General features: G+C 40.3%; 1 protein-coding gene across 1 annotated transcript; it reads left to right on the plus strand.

Moving 5' to 3' along the window:
- Positions 1–42: 42 nt before the first annotated feature.
- abhd14a (abhydrolase domain containing 14A) lies at positions 43–8803 on the plus strand. Its single transcript, XM_023997129.2, has 5 exons — positions 43–202; positions 595–877; positions 1180–1295; positions 1854–2089; positions 7097–8803. The coding sequence occupies exons 2-5, from the start codon at positions 615–617 to the stop codon at positions 7277–7279; spliced, it is 798 nt and encodes a 265-aa protein (XP_023852897.1). The 5' UTR covers positions 43–202; positions 595–614; the 3' UTR covers positions 7280–8803.
- Positions 8804–19939: the final 11136 nt, after the last annotated feature.

The following is a 19939-nucleotide window of genomic DNA, read 5'->3' on the forward strand; positions in this document are numbered from 1 at the left end:
GAGCTACATTAATTGTATATGTTTTACAAGTACCTGGATTTGTCTTGGAATGAAAACAACGCATAGTAATAGTTATTTTCCGGAATTATTTATGTGAAACACACTTTATATCTGCCACTGCAAATAGCAAAGGATTTCACTACGCATCCATTCGCAACTGTCATAGACTAACATCAACTGCGGTTACCCAGCTATCCATGAGGTATATTTTCAAATAATTTTTATGTTAGATATGAAATTTGTGTCACAGGACGAATGACTGTCGTGATGAAGGCTTAAATCATGCATGCTAGCTAGCTAGTTACCTAGGTAGCTAACAACGTTAGCTTAATTTCACCTGGATGGGTGTATTGACACTGGAACTATTTCGTGTCCTACCTTCGCTGCCATTCAGTTCAGCACTACTAGCCACTAACGTTATCATAATAATGTTCAGTGCTTTAAACATAATCATCAAAATTATACAAGTGTCATAGAAGCATTAATTATAGAGTACTCCACAGGCAAATACTCACCTCTTTATGGATATTTTAGTATATCAGAAACGACCTATGGACATCTTACTAAATCCCGATTCTCTGTTATTCTCTCCAGATCAACCATCTTTGGCTAAAATGAATTTTCTACGTAACCGTCTTGTTGTGCTGGGCCTGGTGTTGCTGGCCACTGTTCTGTTGTACCTGCTACTGCCGTCCATTCGTCAGGGCAGCATGGAGCCTTCGCTGGATGTCCAGAGGATGGGCCTGGTGGCTGTCTCTCCTCCTCCGCCTCCTGCCATCAACGTGTCCGTACGCACAGGGCAGCTACCCGGGGACCCTCCACTCTTCTTCAGGGAAGCTTTGCCGGTCGATGGATCTGGTAGGCAGATACTGCCCAGGTGAGGGTAGTCACCTCCAGCAGCAATAAAAATGGTCAGACATCCACACACTGAACTCTCTCCTCATACAAATTAGCCTAGCCCAGCAACCTCTTATTTGGAAACTGCTTAAAGTAAGAATTGCAGAGAACCCAAGCCCATGTAAACAGATTTAACTAAAGATGTGTTGATGCATAAGCACTGTAGTTACTCAATAATTATGGTTACCCTGTGCAATTGTTAGTCACTGGATTGCCGTTACAGTAGTGAGGGAGGACTGAAATAAATAGTGACTTAAACACCTGGTTGTCTTTCCTATACAGGCTGCAAGTGGTCCTTCTCCATGGCCAAGCTTTCTCTTCCAAAACCTGGGAGGAACTGGGCACCCTGGCCTTGCTGGCCACAAACGGATACCAGGCCTTGGCTGTGGACCTACCAGGTTCGAGCTACAATAACATTCAAGCCTGAGGATGTTATGTTGTTTAACTGGCTGAAATGCAGTTGAAGCCCACTTAAAGCTGGAATCCTTAATGGTGAAACTGCCACATCTGTTTGGGATTTTACAACAAAAAAGAAGTTACTTCAAACAACCAACACTGTTTTTTCCCTCAGACATCATTGCACGTACGATAGAACAGTATGTAATGATTTTTTTAACCACGATGCTGGATGCTCTTCTCTGTTTCAACAACGAAACAATAACAAATGTTACTGCAGATTTCAGCTTTAACTGTGGTTTAATGTGCTGCACGGTGTTGTTCACTGTGTAGCACAGCATCACTGACCCGACTGTTGGGAATGGCAGCGTGAAGGAGTTGGAAGGGAACACTATAATTACTGAACTTACATACATATCAAGTTAGGTTCCTTGGTTCTCATTGAATTCTACAAATGTTTTTTTTACACCCACACAAAATGCCAAAATGGGATGGAGAAGGTATTTTACAATGCTTTTTCAGTTATTTCTCTTCTCTCTCGCTCTCTTTTCTCCCTCCAGGATTTGGGAACTCTCCAGACTCGGATGCTGTGAAGACAGACCAGCATCGGGTGGACCTTCTGGGGAGGTTTATGGAGGCTTTGGGCGTGAGGACAGCGGTGCTGCTCAGCCCCTCTATGAGCGGCCACTACTCCATCCCCTTCCTCATGAAACACAGTGCCCAGCTGCACGGCTTCATCCCCATAGCCCCAGTAGGAACCCGCAGCTACACCCCTCAGCAGTACCAGGGCATCCAGGTGAGAGCTGTAATTCTGGGTGGTTGGGAGTTTCAATCTGATACATAAACCTAATAAAAGCAAAGAACTGGATGAAATTTTGTGTGGAACTAGATACTTTTTTGGGGTGTGAACCAGCTTCCAGTGGGACGCTTCTAGTAGTAGCAGCGGAAGCAGTGCGAAAATGCCACCGTAAAGATGGCAATGATTACTTGAAGCCATACAGTGCCTTCAGAAAGTATTCATACCCCTTGACCTATTCCACATTTTGTTGTTACAGCCTGAATTCAAAATTGATTAAATATATTTTTTCTCACCCATCTACACACAATAAACCAAAGTGAAAACATATTTTTGAAATTTGTACTAATTTATTGAAAATTAAATACATAAATATGTAATTTACATAAGTATTCACACCCCTGAGTCAATACTTTGTTGAAGCACCATTGACAGCGATTACAGCTGTGAGTTGTTCAGGATAAGTCTCTTAATAGCTTTTCACACATGGATTGTGCAATATTTTCCCATTATTAAAAAAAAAAATTATTCAAGCTCTGTCAAATTGGTTGTTGATCATTGCTAGACATCCATTTTCAGGTCTTGCCATGGATTTACAAGTATATTTAAGTCAAAACTGGCCACTCTCCTCCTGGTAAGCAACTCCAGTGTAGATTTGGCCTTGTGTTTTAGGTTATTGTTCTGCTGAAAGGTGAATTAATCTCCCAGTGTCTGGTGGAAAGCAGACTGATCTAGGTTTTCCTCTAGGATTTTACCTGTGCTTAGCTCCATTCCCATTTATTTTTTATCCTAAAAACTCCCCAGTCCTTAATGATTACAAGCATACTTATAACATGATGCAGCCACCACTATGCTTGAAAATATGGAGAGTGGAACTCAGTAATGTGTTGTATTGGATTTGCCACAAACTTAACACTTTGTAGTCAGGACAAAAAGTGAAATATTTTTGCCACATTTTTTGCTGTATTACTTTATTGCCTTGTTGCAAAGAGGATGTATGTTTTGGAATATTTTGTATTCTGTAAAGGCTTTCTTCTTTTCCCTCTGTCAACTAGGTTAGTATTGTGGAGTAACTACATTGTTGTTGATCCATCCTCAGTTTTTCTCCTATCAAAGCCATTAAACTCTAACTATTTTTAAGTCACCATTGGCGTCATGGTGAAATTTCTGAGCTTTCCTTCATCTCCGGGCAACTGAGTTAGGAAGGATGACTGTATCCTTAGTGTGACTGGGTGTATTGATATACCATTCAAAGTGTAATCAATAACATCACCATGTTCAAAGGGATATTCTTTTTTTTTTTACCCATCTACCAATAGGTGCCGTGCCCTTCTTTGCAAGGCATTGGAAAACCTCCCTCGCCTTTGTGGTTGAATCTGTGTTTTAAATTCACTGAGGGACCTTACAGATAATTGTATGTGTGGGGTACAGAGTTGAGGTAGTCATTCAAAAATCATGTTAAAAACTATTATTGCACACAGAGTGAGTTCATACAACTTATTATGTGACTTGTTAAGCCCATTTTACCCCTGAATTTATTTAAACTTGCCATAACAAAGGGGTTGAATACTAATTGACTCAAGACATTTCAGCTTTTTATTTTTTATTAATTTGTAAAAAGAAAAACATAATTCCACTTTGACATTATGGGGTAATGAGTGACCCCCAAAAAATCTATATTTAATCCATTTTAAATTCGGCTGTAACAAAAAAAATGTGGAACAGGTCAAGGGGTCTGAATACTTTCTGAAGGCACTGTACATTTTGTTTACTTTGTAAGGGTTACTGTATATAGTCACTCTTAACTAGTTAGTATCTGACATAATGGTCTTGGGCACAGCTAAATGGTTCTCTTGGCAAGAGAAATACACCAATAACAGCAGGTCTTGTCGTCTAAGATCAGTGGAAGTCCGTGATTGGTTTAAGGTTATCTGGGCTCACACACAATCATAGTTGGTGTGTTTTAACTCTATTCACAATTAAATTCAATTACTCAGAGCCTCTATCAGTAATAAATCAGCGAAATTTTTCTGATAAGGATATTTACAGGTTTTGTTTACATAAAAAATGTCCCTGACTGGTTTTGAATGTTGTGCAGACATGCAAAATAACCACCAGGGAGCAGAATATTTTGTAATTTTTTTTTCACCTTTATTTAACCAGGTAGACTAGTTAAATACGACTTGGCCAAGATAAAGCAAAGCAGTTCGACACATACAACACAGAGTTACATATGGAATAAACAAACATACAGTCAATAATACAGTAGAAAAAGTCTATATAGAGTGTATGCAAATGAGGTAGGATAAGGGAGGTAAGGCAATAAATAGGCCATGGTGGCAAAGTATCTACAATATAGCAATTAAACACTGGAATGGTAGATGTGCAGAAGATGAATGTGCAAGTAGAGATACTGTGGTGCAAAGGAGCAAGATAAATAAATACAGTATGGGGATGAGGTAGTTGGATGGGCTATTTACAGATGGGCTATGTACAGGTGCAGTGATCTGTGAGCTGCTCTGACAGCTGGTGGTGTTTAAGCTAGTGAGGGAGATGTGAGTCTCCAGCTTCAGTGATTTTTGCAGTTCGTTCCAGTCATAGGCAGCAGAGAACTGGAAGGAAAGGCGGCCAAAGGAAGAATTGGCTTTGGGGGTGACCAGTGAGATATACCTGCTGGAGTGCGTGCTGCGGGTGGGTGCTGCTTTGGTGACCAGTGAGCTGCGATAAGGCGGGGCTTTACCTAGCAGAGACCTGTAGATGACCTGGAGCCAGTGGGTTTGGTGACGAGTATGAAGCGAGGGCCAGCCAACGAGAGTGTACAGGTTGCAGTGGTGGGTGGTATAAGGGGCTTTGGTGACAAAACGGATGGCACTGTGATAGACTGCATCCAATTTGTTGAGTAGAGTGTTGGAGGCTATTTTGTAAATGACATTGCCGAAGTCGAGGATCGGTAGGATGGTCAGTTTTACGAGGGTATGTTTGGCAGCATGAGTGAAGGATGCTTTGTTGCGAAATTGGAAGCCGATTCTAGATTTAATTTTGGATTGGAGATGCTTAATGTGAGTCTGGAAGTTGAAGTTACAGTCTACCAGACACCTAGGTATTTGGTAGTGACCTACAGTGGGGCAAAAAGTATTTAGTGCAGCAATTGTGCAAGTTCTCCACTTAAAAAGATGAGAGAGGCCTGTAATTTTCATCATAGGTACACTTCAACTATGACAGACAAAATGAGAAAAAAATCCAGAAATCACATTGTAGGATTTTAATGAATTTATTTGCAAATTATGGAGGAATAAGTATTTGGTCAATAACAAAAGTTTATCTCAATACTTTGTTATATACCTTTGTTGGCAATGACAGAGGTCAAACGTTTTCTGTAAGTCTTCACGGTTTTCACACACTGTTGCTGGTATTTTGGCCCATTCCTCCATGCAGATCTCCTCTAGAGCAGTGATGTTTTGGGGCTGTTGCTGGGCAACACGGACTTTCAACTCCTCCAAAGATTTTCTATGAGGTTGAGATCTGGAGACTGGCTAAGCACTCCAGGACCTTGAAATGCTTCTTACGAAGCCACTCTTCGTTGCCCGGGCGGTGTGTTTGGATCATTGTCATGCTGAAAGACCCAGCCACGTTCATCTTCAATGCCCTTGCTGATGGAGGAGGTTTTCACTCAAAATCTCAAGATACATGGCCCCATTCATTCTTTCCTTTACACGGATCAGTCGTCCTGGTCCCTTTGCAGAAAAACAGCCCCAAAGCATGATGTTTCCACCCCATGCTTCACAGTAGGTATGGTGTTCTTTGGATGCAACTCAGCATTCTTTGTCCTCCAAACACGACGAGTTGAGTTTTACCAAAAGTTATATTTGGTTTCATCTGACCATATGACATCTCCAATCTTCTTCTGGATCATCCAAATGCTCTCTAGCAAACTTCAGACGGGCCTGGACATGTACTGGCTTAAGCAGGGGACAGTTGGCACTGCAGGATTGAGTCCCTGGTGGCGTAGTGTGTTACTGATGTAGGCTTTGTTACTTTGGTCCCAGCTCTCTGCATGTCATTCACTAGGTCCCCCGTGTGGTTCTGGGATTTTTGCTCACCGTTCTTGTGATAATTTTGACCCCAAGGGGTGAGATCTTGCGTGGAGCCCAGATCGAGGGAGATTATCAGTGGTCTTTATGTCTTCCATTTCCTAATAATTGCTCCCACAGTTGATTTCTTCAAACCAAGCTGCTTACCTATTGCAGATTCAGTCTTCCAGCCTGGTGCAGGTCTACAATTTTGTTTCTGGTGTCCTTTTGACAGCTCTTTGGTCCTTGGCCCATAGTCGGAGTTTGGAGTGTGACTGTTGAGGTTTGGGACAGGTGTCTTTTTATTCGATAACAAGTTAAACAGGTTTTGCCCATTATACAGGTGAACGAGTGGAGGACAGAGGAGCCTCTTAAAGAAGAAGTTACAGGTCTGTGAGAGCGAGAAATCTTGCTTGTTTGTAGGTGACCAAATACTTATTTTCCACCATAATTTGCAAATAAATTCATTAAAAATCCTACAATGTGATTTTCTGGATTTCTTTTTCTCATTTTGTCTGTCATAGTTGAAGTGTACCTATGACGAAAATTACAGGCCTCTCTCATCGTTTTAAGTGGGAGAACTTGCACAATTGGTGGCTGACTAAATACTTTTTTGCCCCACTGTATATCGGTAATGTATTTGCACAAATGACAGAATCTGTTTTTAGACGTTAAGAACAGCCTTTGAAATGTATTTTTACTTTAATCTGAGTAGTAATACTGTCCACAAATTTACAGTAAAACACTAATGTAGGGTTGCAAAATTCTGGAAACTTTCCTGATTGGAGGGTTTCCGATTTTCTTTCTTATTCCATCCTGATTCCAGGAATCATCCAACCTGGAGTTCTAGAAAATGTTGGGAAAGTGGCCAGAATTTTGCAGCCCTGAACAGATGTATTGTTTCCTGATCCTTGCTTGCTCCTATGTCCCTGTTTAGACTCCTACTCTGATTGTGTTTGGAGCGCTGGACACCAACCTGGGGGCCCAGTCCCACAAGAATCTCATGCAGCTCCCACACCACTCAGTCCTGAAGATGGAGGGGGCGCGCCATGCCTGCTACATGGACAAACCTTGGGAGTTCCACCAAGCACTGTTGGACTTTCTCAGCAAACTGGAGTGAGAGGGGGAGGAGGAAGATAGATAGAGGGAAGGAAAGAAGAGATGAACAGGATTGTGTTTGCGTGGAAGTGGAGAAATTATACACAAATAAGACAAAGGGAAAGTAGACCTCTGGGATAATAGGGCAAAGGCTGCTTTTGATATTACAAATTACCCCGGGCCCCCTAGCCACCCTGGTTAGAGTGGCTTACCCCAGGCCCTTAGCCACCCTGGTAGAGTGGCTTACCCCAGGCCCTTAGCCACCCTGGTAGAGTGGCTTACCCCAGGCCCTTAGCCACCCTTGTAGAGTGGTTACTCCAGCCCTTAGCCACCCTGGTAGAGTGGCTTACTCCAGGCCCTTAGCCACCCTGTTAGTGGCTTACCCCAGGCCCTTAGCCACCCTGGTAGAGTGGCTTACCCCAGGCCCTTAGCCAACCCTGGCAGATGGCTTACCCCAGGCCCTTAGCCACCCTGGTAGAGTGGCTTACTCCAGGCCCTTAAGCCACCCTGGTAGAGTGGCTTACCCCAGGCCTTAGCCACCCTGGTAGAGTGGCTTACCCAGGCCCCTAGCCACCCCTGGTAGAGTGGCTTACCCCAGGCCCTTAGCCACCCTGGTAGAGTGGCTTACCCCAGGCCCCTAGCCACCCTGGTAGAGTGGCTTACCCCAGGCCCTTAGCCACCCTGGTAGAGTGGCTTACATTGCGATGCTTTTGTTGACATCCCATCAAATCGAGAGCAACTCTAAAAGAAGTTTACTCTTTGAGTTGAGCATGTAGAACAGAATATATGCAAATTCAACGACTAGAAGCAAAGACTTGACTTTTTTTCTACAGGCATCATTATTGGTTCCATGATGAAGATCAACATCAGTTAGTTGAGTTGAGATTGAAGAGGTTAAAGGAGATCTAAGGCGATAGTACCAGGGTCGTATTCATTCGTGCACACTGTAGCAAAGTGTTTTGTAACGGAAAACAAAAACAAGTGTTTCTTATTGGAAAAGTTCAGGTAGTCCCTTCCTGTTTCATCCCTTTTGCTTCTGTTTGGTTCATAGTGAATACGAACGACCCTGTTTAGAGAAATTACCTGTGAAAATTGTGAGATTAGTGTGTGTTTTTTTTGTTGAGGAGACAGAATCAATGGTTGCCAATTCACAGCTGTATCTCCTGGTACAGAAACTTGGATAAAGACTAACAATAACATTAAGATATTTATTTATAAGACTTCAGCTCCCTGTTAAAGCATGTTCACGTTCATTCTGAATTTCTTGCTGAAGTACGTGTGTGTGTGCGGGGGGGGGGGGAATCATGATTAAGGTATTTACTAAATGAGAAAGCTGTTGCAACCAGAAAAGTACACTCCGTTACATTTCTATGTTATGAGGATGACCACTATTTTAAGTTATTATGAGTTTGTACATATTAGGTGATTTTGTTTCATCGGACAATAAATTAAAGCCTCAAGTTAAATGGCTTAAACAATCATGAAAGGTATTTTGAGTTGTGCTGTTATTGCGCTTAAGTTCCTTTAATAAAGACTGCAGAAAATATGTTCTGTATTTAGTTATTGTCTATTTACAACAAATACTCAGTGAAGCAAATATACAAAGACTGTACTGGTCGGAGAAAAATGTATGATTTGGAGATCGATTGCACATCCTTTGTGCCGAATGTTCCAAGCAGAGAGGAAGAGGAGAAGCGAGAGGTGTAACTCGGTCTCTTTAAAACCTCTTGTTAATATGGGGCGCTGTTTTCACTTTGGGGAAAAATCGTGCCCAAATTAAACGGCCTCTGTTCTAGATCATACGATATGCATATTATTATTACTATTGGATAGAAAACACTCTGAAGTTTCTATAACTGTTTGAATTATATCTGTGAGTAAAACAGAACTCATTTGGCAGCAAACTTCCAAACAGGAAGTGAAAATTCTGAAAATGGGTCTCTGTAAGACCTTGCCTATTCAATTGCCTTATATTTATGGATCTGTATGCACTTCATATGCCTTCCACTAGATGTCAACAGGCAGTAGAATGTTGAATGGGGTGTCTAGCTTGATGTGAGACCGAATGAGAGCTTTTGGAGTGACAGGTCCCGCCATATTGGCAGTATTTTGCTGCGCACTTGGGAGCACCATATTATTTTCTGCAATGCGTTAGGTAGACACGACAAAATGCTCCGTCTTGGACGTTATTTGATACATATGAGAAAAACATCATAAAGATGGATTTTCAACTGAGTTTGACCAGTTTATTCGACTTTTATTATGACTTTTGGAATTTTTCGTTCCATGCGCCAAGCGTTCATGGACATGTGCGCTCCACCATGCTAGCCAAAGTTGCTAATTCGACAGAAGAAATGGACATTCTAAAACAAAACAACGATTTATTGTGGAACTAGGACTCCTTGCACTGCATTCTGATGGAAGATCATCAAAGAGAATATTTATGATGTTATTTCGTATTTTTGTGGAAAATGTTGGCTCCAACATGGCGGAGAATGCCTGGGCACTGTCTCAGATTATTGCATGCTGTGCTTTGTACTAAAGTTATTTTTAAAAATCTAACACAGCGGTTGCATTAAGAACAAGTGTATCTTTCATTTGCTGTACAACATGTATTTTTCATAAATGTTTTATGATGAGTATTTATGTATTTCACGTTGCTCTCTGTAATTATTCTGGCTGTTTTGGTGCCATTTATGATCATGGCACCAATGTAAAACCAGGATTTGTAGCTATAAATATGCACATTTACGAACAAAACATAAATGTATTGTATAACATGATGTTATAAGACTGTCATCTGATGAAATTGTTCAAAGGTTAGTGATTAATTTTATCTCTATTTGTGGGTTTTGTGAAAGCTATGTTTGCGGTGAAAAAATGGCGTTGTGTGTTTGGCTATTGTGGTGAGCTAACATAAATATATATTGTGTTTTCGCTGTAAAACATTTTAGAAATCTGAAATGTTGGCTGGATTCACAAGATGTTTGTCTTTCATTTGCTGTATTGGACTTGTGATTTCATGAAATTATATTATATGATATCCCTGTGGCGCTAGGCTAGGCTATGCTAGTCAGCTTTTTTGATGAGGATGATCCCGGATCCGGGATGGGGKGTCCGTAGAGGTTTTTAAGTAAGTGGTGTTTTTGCTTGTATTTTCGCCCACCAAGCAAGTCGTTTTTGTATGGAGGTCAATGCGAGTTTGGAATTTGATCATCTTATTTGTTACGTGAGGCTTATTTGATTGAAAATACATTTCGTGATGTTTAGGTTGTTACGAATGCATGATATAAATACACACGTGGCAAACCGGCAACTTGGAGAAAAAATATTTTATATCGGAGTTGTGCCTGTTGGTCACACGATACCAAAATAAAAAAAACAAGCTGGCGCACACCCAGAAAACATATTTTGTGTGGAGGTGCTGACCAACGGCGAATAAACTATAAAAATAAAGAGAGTCGCACACTCCATATATAAACTCCCAGTAATTTATTTCGGCATCACTGCCTTCTTCAGGGAGACACGATACCTGCCTTCTCATTGGCTAGAATGGTCCCACGTGATCTCGCCTCTATTTTCAAGGGCTTTATTGGCATGGGAAACGTATGTTAATATTGCCAAAGCAAGTGAAGTAGATAATACACAAAAGTGAAATAAACAATAAAAATGAACAGTAAACATTACACTCACAGAAGTTCCAAAATAATAAAGATTGTAACTGACAGTTAGACTTACAGGTTATGTCGTTGTTTTTTGTTTGAATTGTTTACGTGTTCGCTGTGCGGGGGAAATGATAAGACAAGCGGAACTACGTAGCTAATAACTGTTGTAACGGGGATCCTTATTGTAGCAACACACTTTTGGAGGGAAGGCAATCCCGCGCTGTGTTAGCTAAGTTTTCATGTCATCGGGTGTAGTTCGTAAAGGTTGAAGCATGTATGATAGGATGATAAAGTTATAATAATTAAGAATGAAGTGTGAATTCATGCCAGGAATAATAAGTGTGAAGTTTGATTTCCTCCCTTCTGTAATAAGCAGCCAATGAGGTATTTTTCCTTTATTCATGTGTTTAATCTGATACTGTTATAGCGCCGGCAAAACTGTTTATGTATGTAAGCACTTCAGAGTTATACCAAGCTAATAAGTCACTCATAAGATAAGGAGGTTGTAAGAGTGTGCTTAACTGTATTTTCATTTACTTTATAGTTCTCACGGAAGGTGATAATTCTGACTAAATCTACAGAATAAAGCCGCCAGTTAAAATCAAGGAACAGTTGTGCTCGTGGTTACTGGAGGGAGCTACAAAGACATTTCAAATGTCATTATGTAAACTGGGCAAAAAAAGAAACGTCCCTTTTTCAGGACCCTTGTCTTTCAAAGATAATTTGTAAATATCCAAATAACTTCACAGATCTTCATTGCAAAGGGTTTAAACACTGTTTCCCATGCTTGTTCAATGAACCATTAACAATTAATGAACATTTACCTGTGGAACGGTCGTTAAGACACTAACAGCTTACAGACGGTAGGCAATTAAGGTCACAGTTATGAAAACTTAGGACACTAAAGAGGCCTTTCTACTGACTCTGAAAAACACCAAAAGAAAGATGCCCATGTTCCCTGCTCATCTGCGTGAACGTGCCTTAGGCATGCTGCAAGGAGGCATGAGGACTGCAGATGGTGACAGGGCAATAAATTGCAATGTCCGTACTGTGAGACACCTAATACAGCGCTACAGGGAGACAGGACGGACAGTTGATCGTCCTCTGTGGCAGACCACGTGTAACAACACCTGCACAGAATCGGTACATCTGAACATCACACCTGCGGGACAGGTACAGGATGGCAACAACAACTGCCCCAGTTACACCAGGAACGCACAATCCCTCCATCAATGCTCAGACTGTCCGCAATAGGCTGAGAGAGGCTGGACTGAGGGCTTGTAGGCCTGTTGTAAGGCAGGCAGACAGGACTGGCAAAAAGTGCTCTTCACTGACGAGTCGTGGTTTTGTCTCACCAGGGGTGATGGTCGGATTCACGTTTATCGTCAAAGGAATGAGCGTTACACCGAGACCTGTACTATGGAGCGGGATCGATTTGGAGGTGGAGGGTCCGTTTTTGTTAATTCTTTTCAATGTGTCAAGTAATTATCTTTTTGTTTTCTCATGATTTGGTTGGGTCTAACTTCTTATGGCTGCATCCCGCTACCGGGATCGATATGACAGCAGCCAGATAAAGTGCAGGGCGCCAAATTTAAAAAACAGAAATCTCATAATTAATATTCCTCAAACATGCATGTGTCTTATATCATTTTAAAGGTATTCTTGTTGTTAATCCCACCAAAGTGTACGATTTCAAATATGCTTTTCAGCGAAAGCACTAAAACTGAATTATGTTACAGGCACAGCCATTTATCCAGCGAAAGATAGCAGTCAGAAAAAGCAGAAATAGAGATAAAATGAATCACTAACCTTTGATTATCTTCATCAGATGACACTCATAGGACTTCATGTTACACAATACATGCATGTTTTGTTTGATAAAGTTCATATTTATAACAAAAAATCAGTGTTTACATTGGCGCGTTAGATTCACTAGTTCCAAAAACATCCAGTGATAGTGCATAGCCACATCGTTTCAACAGAAATACTCATCATAAATGTAGATGATAATACAAGTTATACACATGTAATTATAGATATACCTCTCCTTAATGCAACCGCTGTGTCAGAGTTCAAAAAAACTTTACGGAAAAAGCAAATCATGCAATAATCTGAGACGGAGCTCAGAACAATAGCCAAATTAGCCGCCATGTTGGAGTCAACAGAAACCAGAAAATACATGATAAATGTTTCCTTACCTTTGATGAACTTTATCAGAATGCAGTCCTAGGAATCCCAGGTCCACAATAAATGCTTGATTTGTTCGATAATGTCCGTTATTTATGTCCAATTAGCTACTTTGGTTCGCGCCTTCGGTAAACAATTCTAAAGTCAGAAAGCGCTTCCACTATAACGTGACGAAATGTCCAAAAGTTCCGTAACAGTCAGTAGAAACATGTCAAACGATGTACTGAATCAATCTTTAGAATGTTGTTAACATACATCTTGAATAACATTCCAACCGGAGAATTATATTGACTTCAGAAGAGCGATGGAACGGACGTCTTACTCATGTGAAGGCGCATGGTGAATGCGTGATCAGCCCGTGGAAGTGATTACTCATTCCTGTCTCCTTCGGCCCCCCTTCACATTAGAGTCATCAGACAAATTTCTGTTGACTATTGACATCTAGTGGAAGCCGTAGGAAGTGAAAACTCATCTATACCTCGCTGTCATTTCAATTGAGAGCATGGTTCTGACACCTCAGAAACAATTCAAACAGGAAGTGGAACTTCTCAGGTTTTTGCCTGCCATATGAGTTCTATTATACTCACAGACACAATTCAAACAGTTTTAGAAACTTCAGAGTGTTTCCTATCCAATATGAATAATAATATGCATATATTAGCAACTGGGACTAAGGAGCAGGCCGTTTAATATGGGCACCTCTGTGCACCTTTCATCCAAGCTACTCAATACTGCCCCTGCAGCCATAAGAAGCTAATTGTGTTGCTGTCCTGGGGCTCTGTGGGGTCTGTTTGTGAACAGAGCCCTGGACGAGCTTGCTTAGGGGACTCCTCTCCAGGTTCATCTCTCTGTAGGTGATGTCTTTGTTMTGGAAGGTTTGGGAATCGCTTCCTTTTAGGTGGTTGTCGAATTTAACCGCTCTTTTCTCTCTCTCCTGCTGCTTCCTCTCCTGAGGTCAGCGAATCATGAGAAATTACCATCTCGGTCATTATATACGTATCAAGCCACTGCCTGTTCACCCCGCTACCATCCAGAAGGCGAGGTCAGTACAGGTGCATCAAAGCTGGGACAGAGAGACTGAAAAACAGCTTCTATCTCAAGGCCATCAGACTGTTAAACAGCCATCACTAACACAGAGAGGCTGCTGCCTACATACAGACTTGAAATCATTGGCCACTTTAATAAATCACTAGTCACTAATAATGTTTATATATCTTGCATTACTCATCTCATATGTATATACTGTATTTTATACCATCTATTGCATCTTGTCTATGCCGCTCTGCCATTGCTCATCCATATATTTATATGTATATATTCTTATTCCATCTCTTTACTTAGATTTGTGTGTATTAGGTAGTTGTTGTGGAATTGTTCGATTACTTGTTAGATATTACTGCACTGTCGAAACTAGAAGAACAAGCATTTCGCTACACTCCCAATAACATCTGCTAACCATGTGTATGTGACCAATACAATTTGATTTGATTTGGCTTTATTGGTATGGGAAACATGTTTACATTGCCAAAGCAAGTGAAATAGATAATAAACAAAAGTGAAATAAACAATAAAAAAACAGTAAACATTACACTTCCAAAAGTTCCAAAAGAATAAAGACATTTCAAATGTCATATTATGTCTATATACAGTGTTGTAATGATGTGCAAATAGTGAAAGTACAAAAGGGAAAATAAATAAACATAAATATGGGTTGTATTTACAATTGTGTTTCTTCTTCACTGGTTGCCCTTTTCTTATGGCAACAGGTCACCAATCTTTCTGCTGTGATTGCAAACTGTGGTATTTCACCCAATAGATATGGGAGTTTATTACAAAAAAAATAATATTTGTATTCTTTGTGGGTCTGTGTAACCTGAGGGAAATATGTGGCTCTAACATGGTCATACGTACTCTGTTCCAAGTCAGCAGACCCTTAAAAATATATATATTTCACTGCGACCTGCTGCTGACTATCAGGCAGTGAAGCAGGCTGTTGCTGAGTGAGTGAGTGGTGGGGAAGGCCGCAGGGGTTTGAGTATGGGGGGTGATTCATGCCAGAATTAAGCCTCGTGAAGCTACTGATACCTCTCACCAAGACACCTAACGTCTTCCTAGCTCCATAAATTACCACCATGAATTAACATGGGCTGTCAATTGAGACAAGTTTTTTTCTGAGGGATCAAACTGCTGACGCGTTCACATCACGTTCATTTCACGTGACATGTACACATCATGTAGACATAGTGTTCACTTCGGGTATCGTGTCAGTTTGCGTGTAGGTTTATTAAAAACGTCTACATGACATCTACGTGTACATCATTTTTTCACGTTGTGTACACGCGTCACGTGTTAGTTTAAGTGTCGGTTAAGTTTATTATTAAATGTGTCACAATGAACATCTTACAAACGTCTACATGACGTCCACATGTACTTGATTTAGTAAAAAAWTATTTTTAATTGCCAGAGTAATCTAATCAATTTCATTTGTCGATTAGCTAAAATAGGCATATCACCTCAATACAACAATTATTAGGCTAGTTAATATTGCAGCCACCATTACAGTGTAGATATGCCTATTTCTCCAATCAATACGGACACAAGGGCTTCTTTGTTGGAGGTAGCCCTATTCAGAAATAAGAGGTAGCCTAGGTCTCTAGTGGCACGTTCAAAACAACTCGGAACTAGGCAATCTCTGACTTCCGACTTCAATGTGTTCAAGACTACTGGGCATCTTTCTCTTGCCTGAAAATCACAGATTCTTTCCCAGAGTTCCCAGTTTACTGGTTTAACAGACACAATCACTGTCACCATGCAATCCTTAGACTATACATTTCTGTGGAAATGTCTTATGGTTAAAAGCAGGCCTTGAATTGAGGTATGTGAGGATATAGGCCTAACACTTGTTATAGAGATGGGCAAAAAGCATATGCTACCCCTTGTTTGCTTAGCCTTGGAAAACACAATGGTCTAGATTATATAAAACGATCTAGGCTATAACAATGATTAACGACACTATTATTTCTGCATAGTCTACTAGTCTATCGAAGGTCTTGCCCAGCCTCAACATGGTTTCTTGGTAGACCTATAGGCTTATGAAAACATTAACTTTATATTGAAATTTTTTTACCTCTTTTTTTCTCCCCAATTCTGTGATTACGACCTTGTCTCATTGCTGCAATGGGCTCGGGAGAGGCGAAGGTCGAGTCATGCATCCTCCGAAACATGACCCGTTTGATGCATTTGACACCATTCCACCTATTCCACTCCAGCCATTACCACGAGCCCGTCCTCCCCACTCAAGGTGCCACCAACCTCCTGTGGTATTGGGTCTATCCATAGACCAAACAGCTTAACAGGAACACTTTTTTATTCAGGAGAATGGCATTGAATCAGGCTATTCATTTCAGTGCAGTTCGGTTGCAGTGCATTCCAGTTGAGGCATATCAAGAAGCTGATTAAACAGCATGATCGTTACACAGGTGCACCTTATGCTGCGGACAATAAAAGGCCACTCTAAAGGGTGCAGTTTTGTCTCACAATGATCTCACAATGATCTAAACGGAACCGAAAACACCCTAACCTGTTTTGATCACAGATCTTGATGAAACCTGAACATTTTAGCTATATTTGTCAATGATTTAGCCTGCAGATTTGATACACATGAAGACCTATATTTAATCTGGATTTGACAAACAATAGCCTGACTAGGATCCTTTGACTTTTTCCCATGTTATATTTGTTCCCAATTAGGCTAAATGTAGTCCTATTAATAAGCTTTTAATGTTTTCCTATTAATTTGCACAGGCTAACCATTGTGATAATGATATTTACTATCTTCAATCAAATTGATTTATAACGCCCTTTTTACATCAGCCGATTATCAAAGTGCTATTCTGCTTTTATGAATAAACAGGTATCGCGGTAATACACCAAAGAAATTGTTTCGACCATCCCCACACACATTAATGTTACTTACCTTACAGATCACAAAGTCAGCTAATTTCCACTCCATTCATATGCAAATACATTTGATTCATACATTGGTTTGTCTGGATTGTTGTTATTTTAAGTTGGCCGTCTCTTATCTTATCGTAGTCCTCTATTATGATTGAAAAAAAATCAGAGCTCATTAGTGCACCCTTGTGGTTGAATATATATTTACTGTAGGTCCTAGGATACAATGAATAATGTTGAACTAACAAATACCATCAAGGGATACGTTACAATTTACAATAATGAACACCTTGTGAAACAGCTGTGAAAACCAACCTGGCAATTTTTAAGATTTAAATATATAAACGTTGATATTTTTTTGGTACACTCACATGGCAATCATAGACTGAAATACTGAATTATGACGTGTGGAATAGAAAAGAGGTGGGTGCTGTGTGGGTGGGAGGTTCTGCCTGTCACTTGTTCTCAACAGGCAGTCAGTCTCGGAAGGGGGACTCGAAGAGGGAGACTGCAAAGTCCAGGCCCTGCTGCTCTTTTTGTTCTGAGTGTTTGCAGTGGTAGTGTTTTTAGCTATCTCACATTATGTGCCCAGTATGATAGATCAATAACTTTCTCAGCAGATAATGACAACATGACAATAACAGTGGTTGTAGATGATGTTATGAAAAGTTGGAGGGTGGTTGGTAATAGAAGACATCATGTATTTTGTATTTATTATGGATCCCCATTAGCTACTGCTAAATGTGTAGTCCTAGTCAGAATTAGGGTAAAGACAATATGACTGTATGGTATTATAAACACAGACTGTCTGAGCTTGGTGCCGACCTGACTAGAGATTTGGGAGAGAACGGGGAGCACGTCTCAAGGACAAGGTCACTAATCTCTGTCGGCTGGGTAGCAGGACATGTGTGTGCGTCTGTTTGTGTGTGTGTATGTGTGTATGTGTATGTGTGTGCGTATGGTTGTGTGAATGTGTGGGCGTGAGAAGTCAGTATAAAATTAATTGTTTTGTTTTGTATTCACGGGAACGTTCCCGTGAATAAACCTTTTTGACTATTTAGCTGGGCCTCCGTCTGTTTCATTCGACCAGGATCTTACAAATTCTGGTTTGCAGACTGAGTAATATATTTAAATTGGGTTATGAACCCGGAGAACAAAATTCTCTTATCGCCTACACCACTTTTAACAGCACATTACTCAACACTAGTGAGACTCATGTCGCCAACGGTAGGCCTACAGTATATCAAAAAAAATGTTTTCAATGATGTGACTCTCCACCAAAAATTAGATTTGGAGAATTGAAGGATTTTTTGTTAGGGCAAATCTGATCTGTGAGAATATCTAAGGGGCTTTTATATAATTCTCAATTAATTATTAATAATAAGAATCGCTTTGTTTAAAAAATAACGATATTTTGGAGATGATTTCATTTTCAAATAACCTAAAGTGAGCGAGGAAAAAGGCCATTCTTGAACATGGGGTGAGACATTCTTACTAATGTGTAAATAAAGCAAGTTTGTTATTTAGAATTATTTATTTCTGTTTTTAAAGGAAGAGAAACCAAAAGCCCACCGTCGCCTCATGGGTCTCCCGGTAGGCACGGGTATCGAAACAGCATCTGTAGCACCACAGTTTGCACTACGATGCAGTCTCTTGGACCGCTGCGCCCTCAGGAGGACCCATCCACAAAATGTTTTATGCTGATCAATTGCCTTGCACAAAGTATCAAAATACAAAGAGGTGTTGGCAAGAGTCTATTGTCCTGCCCATAATGGGCTATTATAATACATGGTGTCCAGGTCAGGATAACCTAAACATTTCTTTATTAAAGACTATCAGGAAGAATGTTGGTACTTATTTTGATCCAAAGTCATGAATGAGTGAGTCCCTCAGCTTTATGTAGGTGCCGCGGCTATTTGACTGCGCCATCAACTTGATTATTTAGCAGACATCACTTGCTTAAATTCAGTCAACACATATATTTTAAGAATATCATGGAATATAATTTAACATTTTAGTTACTCTTAAAATAAAAACCTTAGTGTAACACCAGTTTTAGTAAGTAATACTGACGAGTAGAAACAAAAAAAGAAGCACCTTGGGACCCAAAAGCCTAATCAGTGCTCTAACTCCCCCTTGCGCTGGTCTGGAGCAATGAAGTAGTGACGCAGGGTTCCGTACTAAACCACAAATTACCTCTAAATCCCGCAGCATAATCTCAAAACTTTTAGTTGAGCAACCACTGTATTGTCTGCTGTACGGACGGAAGCCGCAACTGTTTACTGAACATTGTATATACTTCTTTTGTAGTGATTCATATGTTTTGTAGTGAATCATATGTTGATGATGTAAAGAATATTTGCTGGTCTACAGTGTGTAATGAGGAGCAACCAGGTGCACTTGACACATTTATGAAATTGCTTATTCCAGCTACTAATAAACATGCACCCATTAAGAAAATGCCTGTAAAAACTGTTAAATCCCCTTGGATTGACGAGGAATTTAAAAATTGTATGGTTGAGAGGGATGAGGCAAAAGGTATGGCAAATAAGTCTGTCAGCCCAACTGATTGGCAAACATACTGCAAATTAAGAAATCATGTGACTAAACTAAATAAAAATAAACTATACTATGAAACAAAGATACATTATATAAAGAATGATAGTAAACAGCTTTGAGGCACCTTCAATTACATTTTGGATAACATTTTGGATCATTAATTGAATCAGATGGCTCATTCATCACAAAGCCAACTGATATTACCAACTACTTTAATGACTTTTTCATTGGCAAGATCAGCAAACTTAGGGATGACATAGCAGCAACCAACACTGACACTACACATCCAAGTATATATACGCACACGGGATAACATA

The sequence above is a fragment of the Salvelinus sp. IW2-2015 genome, linkage group LG11 (genome assembly GCF_002910315.2).
Source record: "Salvelinus sp. IW2-2015 linkage group LG11, ASM291031v2, whole genome shotgun sequence".
Taxonomy (NCBI): domain Eukaryota; kingdom Metazoa; phylum Chordata; class Actinopteri; order Salmoniformes; family Salmonidae; genus Salvelinus; species Salvelinus sp. IW2-2015.